The sequence below is a fragment of the Phoca vitulina genome, unplaced genomic scaffold (genome assembly GCF_004348235.1).
Source record: "Phoca vitulina isolate PV1807 unplaced genomic scaffold, GSC_HSeal_1.0 scaffold42, whole genome shotgun sequence".
NCBI classification, from domain to species: Eukaryota; Metazoa; Chordata; class Mammalia; order Carnivora; family Phocidae; genus Phoca; species Phoca vitulina.
Window position 1 is genome coordinate 4,006,104 of NW_022589745.1, and position 10,120 is coordinate 4,016,223.

Consider the following 10,120-nt stretch of genomic DNA (forward strand, 5'->3'; position numbering starts at 1 on the left):
CACCAGCTCTGATGGATCTGCACCACCTGTACAGTATCTGCACCATCTGTACAGTATCTGCACCGTCTACAGTATCTGCACCATCTGTACAGTATCTGCACCATCTGTACAGTATCTGCACCACCTGTACAGTATCTGCACCGTCTGTCCAGTATCTGCACCATCTGTACAGTATCTGCACCACCTGTACAGTATCTGCACCGTCTACAGTATCTGCACCATCTGTATAGTATCTGCACCAGCTCTGATGGATCTGCACCACCTGTACAGTATCTGCACCATCTGTACAGTATCTGCACCGTCTACAGTATCTGCACCATCTGTACAGTATCTGCACCGTCTACAGTATCTGCACCATCTGTACAGTATCTGCACCGTCTACAGTATCTGCACCATCTGTGCAGTATCTACACCAGCTCTGATGGATCTGCACCACCTGTACAGTATCTGCACCATCTGTACAGTATCTGCACCGTCTACAGTATCTGCACCATCTGTACAGTATCTGCACCATCTGTACAGTATCTGCACCACCTGTACAGTATCTGCACCGTCTGTCCAGTATCTGCACCATCTGTACAGTATCTACACCAGCTCTGATGGATCTGCACCACCTGTACAGTATCTGCACCACCTGTACAATATCTGCACCATCTGTACAGTATCTGCACCATCTGTACAGTATCTGTACCACCTGTACAGGATCTGCACCGTCTACAGTATCTGCACCGTCTGTACAGTATCTGCACCGTCTACAGTATCTGCACCATCTGTACAGTATCTGCACCATCTGTCCATTATCTGCACCATCTGTACAGTATCTGCACCGTCTACAGTATCTGCACCATCTGTACAGTATCTGCACCACCTGTACAGTATCTGCACCGTCTACAGTATCTGCACCATCTGTACAGTATCTGCACCGTCTACAGTATCTGCACCATCTGTACAGTATCTGCACCATCTGTCCATTATCTGCACCATCTGTACAGTATCTGCACCATCTGTACAGTATCTGCACCGTCTACAGTATCTGCACCATCTGTACAGTATCTGCACCACCTGTACAGTATCTACACCACCTGTACAGTATCTGCACCACCTGTACAGTATCTGCACCATCTGTACAGTATCTGCACCACCTGTACAGTATCTGCACCGTCTACAGTATCTGCACCATCTGTACAGTATCTACACCAGCTCCGCAGGATCTGCACCACCTGTACAGTATCTACACCATCTGTACAGTATCTGCAACATCTGTACAGTATCTGCACCACCTGTACAGTATCTACACCATCTGTACAATATCTGCACCATCTGTACAGGATCTGCACCAGCTCTGAAGTCTCTGCACCACCTGTACATTATCTGCACCACCTGTACAGTATCTGCACCATCTGTACAGTATCTGCACCACCTGTACAGTATCTACACCACCTGTACAGTATCTGCACCACCTGTACAGTATCTGCACCATCTGTACAGTATCTGCACCGTCTACAGTATCTGCACCATCTGTACAGTATCTACACCAGCTCCGCAGGATCTGCACCATCTGTACTGTAGCCTCATCATCTCTGTCACAGTATGTGTGGTTTCTGAAACCCGGTATCCTATTGACAACTTGTCTAACTTTTAGGAAGAAAATGCCAGGCACCCTGGAAACCTACACAGGATTTTTTTCTGACTTCCAGCTCGTCCTCTCTGAGCTGTATCCAATGCCTTCCTCTTGGTTCTTGCTCCAATTCAGAAAGTTCCTCGTTATGGGAAAGCAAACCCTAGGGCAGGGTCAGCCACCTGCAGCCCAAAGTCCCGGTCCATTCCGCGTTTATTTCTCTAACTCCAGTTTCCCTGGAATACACCCACGCCCACCTACTTACCTGCCATCCCTTGCATAGATGGAACACGTGTGCACATGCCATTGTATTATGTTTAGAGAGATACGCTCTGTACCCTGCTTCAAGTTGTACTCCGGTTTTGCTCCTGGATGGCAGGTAGCATTTGTTAGAAATAATGGAGAGGGACGTGGGAGAATGGAGGGTTAAAGCAGATAGTGTGTATAAATCAAGGCCACAGTGACCCAGTGACATTGTGGACTCGGCACAGATCACAGAGACAGCCGGGAGGTGCGGAGGCTAGCTGCCATGCCACACCCAGTTTTACACGATGGTCAGATTTATAGGAAAAATGATTTAACGACAAAACTAGAACAGTGTTAGGAGTCTGAGACTCAAGAAGGACTGAGTCCGTGCGAAGCTGCGAACTGCCCCGAAAGCTGGGCATCTGTATTTTAAAGTTTTTTGACAATTTTGTATGGAAATCCTTTAAATTTTATTATGTAGTTTTCTTCCTTCTTAAGAAGAGCAAACATCATAAAGCATGATATATCTCAGTGATATTTTCAGGGCTCTGCAGGGAGGTTTTCTTCTATTCTTAATAGCCCTAGACTACCACATCTTTTGAATTTACATATTAATTTCAGTGGTTCTCAGGGTTTTATTCCCCCCCCCCAGTCAATTGTCAATTTCTATTTTTTTTTCCATTACTGGTGCATTTCCCTACAGTAGCTGTGTTTCTCAATGTAGATATTTTTCACCCAATCTGGAAGAAAATTAGGACTATGATACCAAAGCTGGTTATACACACCTATAAACTAAGAACACCCGTAAGGATTTCGAGCTGTCCAGAGGGAGTTGAGCACCTGGCATTCACAGCAGGACTTTTGAAACTTCTACATCAACTGATGCAAAGAGGTTTTGTCTGCTTAGTTCCTTGTTGTGTATCTTATTGTCATTTATTTTCTTACATTGTGGCCAGTGTCCATTTTACTAATAGGTGACTTTGCTAAAAGGCTAAGTTCCAACCATGTGAAGCATTTCAGCTGCAACATGAATATTTCAGTATATAAAATGAAGTGGAATGTCCAGATTCAACTTAATTGTTCAAACACTTGATTAATCACCTAATAGGCATTAAGGTCCTCAATGTCCAAGACTTTGTGTGGGCCACTAAAGGGGACCAGGAAGACTGGGGGTTCATAGTCCCCCATCCTAAACAAGGGCTTGATTCCTTTGACATCCAGGCTCTTTTGATGATACCTTTGAATAGTTGGACAAGTTCTGTAAGAACACACTTCTTTCTCTTTTTCTCATTTTCATATACATATAGGGCAAAAGACATCCTCTACACAGGTTTATTAGCTACTTACAAACCTGTGCAATATTTTAGGTATAAAATGTTCATGGTCATCAGGGCAAACAGGATACATGAGCAGAATCTTCTTTGATGCCCTATAGATGGATGCTTTTGGGGTTGGTTGGTCGGTCGGTTGGTTTGTTGCATTAAATTTGTAAAATGCCATTGAGCACAGTACCTTACTCACTGAATTAAAGACTCTGCCACCTTTAGTTTGTGAATTAGGTGTGTGTATTATTTTGCCAAAAGGCAAAGGTAAGGGTTCCTGTAACCCTACACCTGAGGAAAGAAAAGTGGTCCCTGAGAAGCGCACTCCCTTCGGCACAGAGGTGACAAACTCAAGTAGCCACGCAGACAAGGCGGCTGGCACAAAGGGGAGAAGCAGGCCAGGTACCGTGCCACGGGGAGAGACTGTCCCGTCCAGAGCCACCTGCTGAAGACCCATGGTCTAGAGTTCCACGGAAGCCAGATCTGGAACTGAACACGGAATCTCCTGGCTTTGGGAGCCTTGTGCACACCACGAGACCCTGGGTCTGTGGGCTGGAGGTGGCTCTGTCACATCAGCTTGGTACCATGAGCAGAGTGCATCTGTCTCTCCCTGGGAGCCCCTGCTCCAAATCCAAACCCAGAACTATTTTCCGCAGTTGGCTTAGTGGTTTGAAAATAAATAAGTAAAATCCGTTTGAATGGAGTGTCTTTGAGAGGGGTGTCAGCCCGGTTTTCCTCAGACCTCCCCACTCCCTGCTGTCCTGCACTAGCCAACCCCCAGGAACCCACGGACGTTCCCCACCTGTCCCTTGTAGGCATTCACACTTTAAACTGTGTCTACAAACAGACACACATGTTAATCTCTTGTCTTTTCGGAGCTTACAATCTCACTGCAGCCCTAAAACAGAAGATTGGGTAACTAAGCAGAAGCAGAAAGTATAGTAAAGGACATCTTGGGGCCAGTGGAGTGGTGTGTTGGTGTGGCTTGGCTTCCCTGTCTTGCCTTCTGCTGGAACTTCAGAGTCCTGCTCTGTAACCCACAGTTAGAAACAAAATATGCAAAGCATCCACTATAGCGCCTGCCATATCATAGAAACGCGATATATGGAAACGCATATCGTTGTGCTTATTATTTTATGATTCTTTTTATTAGAGTAACTGGCATTATTAGACGCAAATACATAGCTAAATCGCCTTGGATTCACCCAATGCAGAAAGGCTTATATTCATAAACTTACATGGCCCCTTAGCAGTGTTTCTTATATACAAATACAATAGAGGTGGAATTCTAAAGCCCCAATTAAGTGGAAAAGGTCGCTTTCCCTGGTGACAATAGACCAGAGCTAAAGCAACAACAAAAAAAAGCTACTTAGTTTGGCAACCTTTGTTTGGAAGAATCCTCTGAAAAAGGCCCCCTCGGAACCTTCTGAATGGGGCCTGAACCAACCTTCTTAATCCTCTGCCCGTCTCACATAGGGTTAATTCAATGCTTGGGAGGGGGTGGGTCTCTCTTTTGTGGCACTAGCTGGTCACAAAACAAAAACCAATTGCTAGGTTCCAAAGGGGTTTCTCGCTCACACTCTGGGTTAAATAAGCACCATAGTTGTTCTTCCTTCTGCGCAGTGGAGAGAAAGTTAAACCTTTGGAACACACAGAATTTGCTGAAAAAGGTGAAAGTTCCATTTCAAGTTCCAAATTGAATGCAGACTCCAGGCTTTGCCCACTCCCCCTTTGTTCCCTCATGGGGAGTGTGTGTACATGCGGGTGGGGAGGGTCTGTCAGGCTGCCACCCCCGAAACAGCAGGTAATTAAACCTCGGGGGCCTGGAGAATTTGGACTCCAGTTTGGAGAAATACTACACGGGAGGATCCCCCCCACCCCACCCTCCTCGCGCTTGCTGTGGGAATTTTCTAGTTACACATGGATTCCCAGGTAAACAAGCTTGAAAAGGAAGTCACAGGCGGGGATTGAATTAGCACCTTGGTGTTGTTGGTAATGAACCAGTTTGCTTAATTAGATGATCATGAAATTATCACACTGAAAAACATAAAATTGTGGCTAAAAATTGAGGGTTGGCCTAGCTTTCCGAGGTCCTTTGTGGAATATCCTTCTTAAATATGATGTTTCCTTAGATATCAAACGTGATTTTTTTGCAGTGGACAAATTGGAGTCGAGGAAGATAGGAGTTCTTAGTCACATGCCACGTGTCCTTTGGCAGACTGTTCAGTTTCTCTGGACCTCCGTTTCCTTTCTGTAAAATTCGTATGATTTTATCTGTCTAGGAATTTAAGTCTGAGAATTGAATGCACTCCTTAGGACCACATTCTGAACACTCGGGGTATGCAAAGCATCGTACTAACTCACCTGCACGTGTGATCTTCACTCCCACGTGGTTCTGGGACCGGACCCTGATGTTATCCACGGACTGAAACGTCAGGTACGTGAATTTACGTAACTTGCCCAGGACCGCAGACTTGGCACGTGACCCAACTAGAGCTATGCTTTGAGGCAGGACCCGATCACGCCCTGGACTTCAAGTGCAGTATCTTGTGCATAGGAAATGTGCACATGGTCCCTCAACTTTAGTGACCCTTTCTTGTTTCTTCAGGAAGAAAGGGAGCCCCTCTCGAGTAGCCTCTGGATTGATGTCTACCTGAGGACAGAGTCATGTCACCCCATGGAGTCACTGAGTTGACAGTGAATTAGCAAGCCAGTGCCGTGTTTTTGAAATCATCATGGGCCATTGCTGTTGGTCTGGGAAAGAAGAAAAGAGCATGTGTCATGGGAATGTTTTCAAACACGCACCTTGGAGCATCACGCAAGCAGCTTTCAGAAGAGGGCGTGGGGGGCTGGGGACTCTTCTTGGTCCTTGAAGTGGTAGAATTGGGCCCTCCAGCGTTTGTTTTGTGGGTGGGCCTGAAGCCTTCATGCTGTTTGCTCCTGTCGGCCCCGTCACCATGGACACAGAGGGGAAGAAGGTGGCCTTCTGTAACCAACTTTTGTTTGCCTGGATTCCCATCATTCTTCCCACAGAGTGAGCATCACCTTCAGACATGGAAGGGCAGGAAGGCGTGATTCGGGGGCTCCTGCTCTGACCTGGCCTCTTCCCAGCAATGTGAGCAAAGATGGGTTCCTGAGTCAGCCTTGTTTTCCTCAAACACCTCTCTAAGCCCACTGCCGGTTTGACAAACCCGATAGGTATCTGTCACAATGATCAGATGATATGAATACATAGATCAGAGAGCTGGGAAGACCCCGTTAGAACCAGCAGCTGAGAAGTTTTCTGCAAACCTGAATCTCAATGTAGTTAGGAGCACGCTCACCATTGTGATGAAGGGAACTTGTTCCCTTATTTCTCCTCCCTGCTGTCTGCATGGTGGAGGTGGGAGGAAGACGGGAGGGCTCAAGGGGGGGGGGGCACGTTCTTGGCAAGAAGTAGGGTGCTCTAGGGGAAGAGGCATGACTTTATCTCCCTTTTCTTCTCCACTCAGAGCCCCTTCTGAAGAGATGTCCTTGGGGGGACGGAAGGAGCCACGCAGAGAGAGGGATCGGGTAATGGTCAAGAGGGGAGTTCGGATGCCAAGTTCTTGGCATTTGGGGGCCCAGAGTGATAGTCATGCCGGCAGTGCTGTTCATTCCAGTAGTTCTAGAAGGAGCAGCAGCAGCCAGTGGTCACTGAGTGCTTACTGTCCTTCCAGATGCTCTTGACTTTGCATGGGTATTCTGGTTTTCACAAAGGCCTTAGAAAGTAAGCATTTCTACATTCCCTGTTAGCACATGAGGGGCCCGATGTTCAGGGACTGGAGAAACTTACTCAAGGCACGGAGCCACCCACGGTGCCCTGTGTTTGCTCCCAGGCGCCGGCAGGGACCCATGGGCCACACGAGAGGGAGTTGGTCCTCACCTCCCAGCAGAGCCCGGGCCCACCTACCCCTGGGACCCGGCCCTGCGATCTCCTCACCCTCCTGGCCCACTTGCTCCTGTCTTCCTCTCCCTGAACAGGGTAGATGGAGTAGGTACCTGCTTTGCGCTCATTTTCTCCGAAAATGAGCCAGAGTCGGGGGAGTGGGGCATGAGGCGGGGAGGGCTGTACAGTCCAGGGGAGTCCTGGGGGTCGTTTTCCCGGCCTCCAGAGCTGCTTCTGGGCCTGGGCTCCTGGTCCCGTCCTCCTGTCCTCTGCTCTACCTGCCTTGCAGCTCTGGGCCCCGACCACCGGGAATGAGCATGGTGACATTCTGCAAGTGTCAGTCACCACGGGGGTGCAGTAGACATGTGCCCACGGCTAAAGCGCGGACAGCTGAGAAGTGTTCTAAATCAGCAGAGAAAGAAACACATTCCGAGCAGGGGAACCAGGCCAGGAAAGGGTCCGAGGAAGGCACAGCGCCTCAGCAAGCAGGCGTCCACGCGGTTGGGGTGGTGCCACCTGGGGCCAGAGAGCGCCCTTGAGAGGGGTGATTCTGTCCTCCGGCAGTCAGGGAGGGGACGGCGAGGAGAGGGGAGGGGACCTGCTCACCTGAGAATACTCTTTACTACCTGGTCGTGTGGAATGGTCTCTAAGATATGCAGCAACGACTGGATACTTCATGGACACCAAGAGCTTCAAAATGTTAAAAACACAAACAGAAAACGGAACAAGAGTAAGATGTAAGATTCACAGAGACTAACACTAACATTTATCTTTTCAAAAGTTTCAACTCACCCTCGTTTGCTAAGTTAATGATCCCGAATGAAGACAGGGGCCAGTGGTCAGAGGCATGGGGTGTAAGATCGAGCACTGGAGGCCCCCAGAGGCTCACGGACGAAGGTGGTCATTTCAATGGCTCGTGTGCCCGTGCTGCGTGCGCATTCGGGAAGCTGTTCCTATTGAAATCGTAGCACACAGGCGCTCCCACACGGGGTAAGCACTGCTCACCGGAATCGCACCGGGTGATCGTGCGGGTTCCCGGCTCCTGAAGACTCCTCCTCCCGAGTTTGCATCTGAGCTGCCGTCTCCTCCGGCGGGACGCTGGCGGTAAGCGTGCGCCTCGGTCAGGGGGGCCTGCTCGCGCAGGGGGACCCGCGCACAGCCCGCGGTGAGGACAGACCCTCCGCGGTGGGCGTGCGAGCCCCTCACGGGCGCCCCTCGGACCCCGGGGCCTTCACAAGGCAGGTGGGGCGGGGACCCAGGCAGCCCTGGGGCAGCGGGAAGTTCCTGATCCCCGGAGCCTCGGGTTTGGCACTGCAAACCTCAGCTCGGGTGTGACGAAGAGCCCCAGGACCGAGCCCCAAGGGCCTGTGACAGGCGGTGTGGACCAGGTCCTCCAGGTCTCCAGACTGTCCTTCCCCATCTTCCCTCCCTCCCCCCCACTGACAGGCTGAGGTTTGGCAGCAGCTTTGCCAGGACCAGGAGCTCCACTAGAGTTCAGACCCCGTTTTCTCCTTGTTTGGGAACTGGACTGTCCTGGTCTAGTGGGTTCCGATGACTTTATCTCCTGAACGGGTCCAGCTTGTCCTGCAAGTCTGCTGCCAGTGAACGGCAGGTGAGCTAGAAAGCCTTCACGGTTTCCACGTGCAGGGTGTGAAGAGAACTTGCTCGTCCTTGGACTGGCTCTGTGGTCCTCTGCCTGCAGGGGGGAGGCAGTGGGAGTGGTTGCTTCTGTGCAGCTTTGGGGAGCCCCCACTGCTTCTATCCTCCTGGGACCATTCCTTTCCTCTGCCCTCCCCCCTCCAGTGGAGCAAGGGGAGCGGCTTCACAGTTCTGACCTCAGAGCGGATCGGCAGCACCGGTCCTGGTGTGTGTTGCTGTCAGACGTGGAGCCCAGAGAGCAGCCCGGGGTCCTAGGGAGAGCCGTGCACACAGGGGAGGGTGGGCAAGGAGGGGTTGCCCACTGGCAGCCCTCAGGACACCAGCGAGCCTTTAGAAAAGTAGGTGCAGCTACTGGGTATTTACCCCAAAGATACAAAAGTAGGGATCCGAAGGGGCACGTGCACCCCGATGTTCATAGCAGCAATGTCCACAATAGCCAAACTGTGGAAAGAGCCAAGATGTCCATCGACAGATGAATGGATAAAGAAGAGGTGGTATATATACAATGGAATATTATGCAGCCATCAAAAGGAATGAAATCTTGCCATTTGCAACGATGTGGATGGAACTGGAGGGTATTATGCTGAGCGAAATAAGTCAATCAGAGAAAGACATGTACATATGACCTCACTGATATGAGGAATTCTTAATCTCAGGAAACAAACTGAGGGTTGCTGGAGTGGGGGGGGGTGGGGGGGATGGGGTGACTGGGTGATGGACACTGGGGAGGGTATGTGCTCTGGTAAGTGCTGTGAATTGTGCAAGACTGTTGAATCTCAGATCTGTACCTCTGAAACTAATAATGCAATATATGTTAAGAAAAAAAAAAAGAAGATAGCAGGAGGAGAAGGATGAAGGGGGGGAATCAGAGGGGGAGACGAACCATGAGAGACTATGGACTCTGAAGAACAAACTGAGGGTTCTAGAGGGGAGGAGGGTGGGAGGATGGGTTAGCCTGGTGGTGGGTATTAAGGAGGGCACGTTCTGCATGGAGCACTGGGTGTTATGCACAAACAATGAATCATGGAACACTACATCAAAAACTAATGATGTAATGTATGGTGATTAACATAACAATAAAAAAAGAAAAGTAGGTGCAGAATAACCTTTCTCTAGTTGGTGTGAAGGGAGACTGTCTACTAAAGCCTTAGGCCAGGATCAGCTCAAGAGAGCACCTCTCCCCCAGTCTGAGCACATCCTCCCCAGGGTTTCCACCTTGCCTGCCCTCAGTCCCCTCTTCCCATCCTGGCAACCTCAGATCATGATTGTTAATGGCCTTCTTCCCCTTCGGGGTGGCCATCCCTGCTTCCCCTCTGTGCTCAGGCTGAGATCACCGCATGAAAGCAAGGACAGAGGCTCACCTTCAAA

General features: G+C 49.8%; 1 protein-coding gene and 1 long non-coding RNA gene across 5 annotated transcripts in view; both read left to right on the forward strand.

The window, feature by feature from the left end:
• LOC116648226 overlaps positions 1-1,660 on the forward strand; it is a 7,159-nt gene extending 5,499 nt beyond the window's left edge. The window contains exons 2-3 of the mRNA XM_032430080.1: positions 4-161; positions 572-1,660. Coding sequence (XP_032285971.1) covers positions 4-161; positions 572-1,642 — 1,229 coding nt within the window. The 3' untranslated portion in view covers positions 1,643-1,660. The remainder of the gene's footprint in view (positions 1-3; positions 162-571) is intronic.
• LOC116648227 overlaps positions 1-9,159 on the forward strand; it is a 23,145-nt gene extending 13,986 nt beyond the window's left edge. For all 4 annotated transcript variants that reach the window (XR_004302470.1, XR_004302473.1, XR_004302471.1 and 1 more), the window contains 2 exons: positions 5,469-5,623; positions 5,795-9,159. This is a non-coding gene — a long non-coding RNA (uncharacterized LOC116648227). The remainder of the gene's footprint in view (positions 1-5,468; positions 5,624-5,794) is intronic.
• The last annotated feature ends 961 nt before the right edge of the window (positions 9,160-10,120 follow it).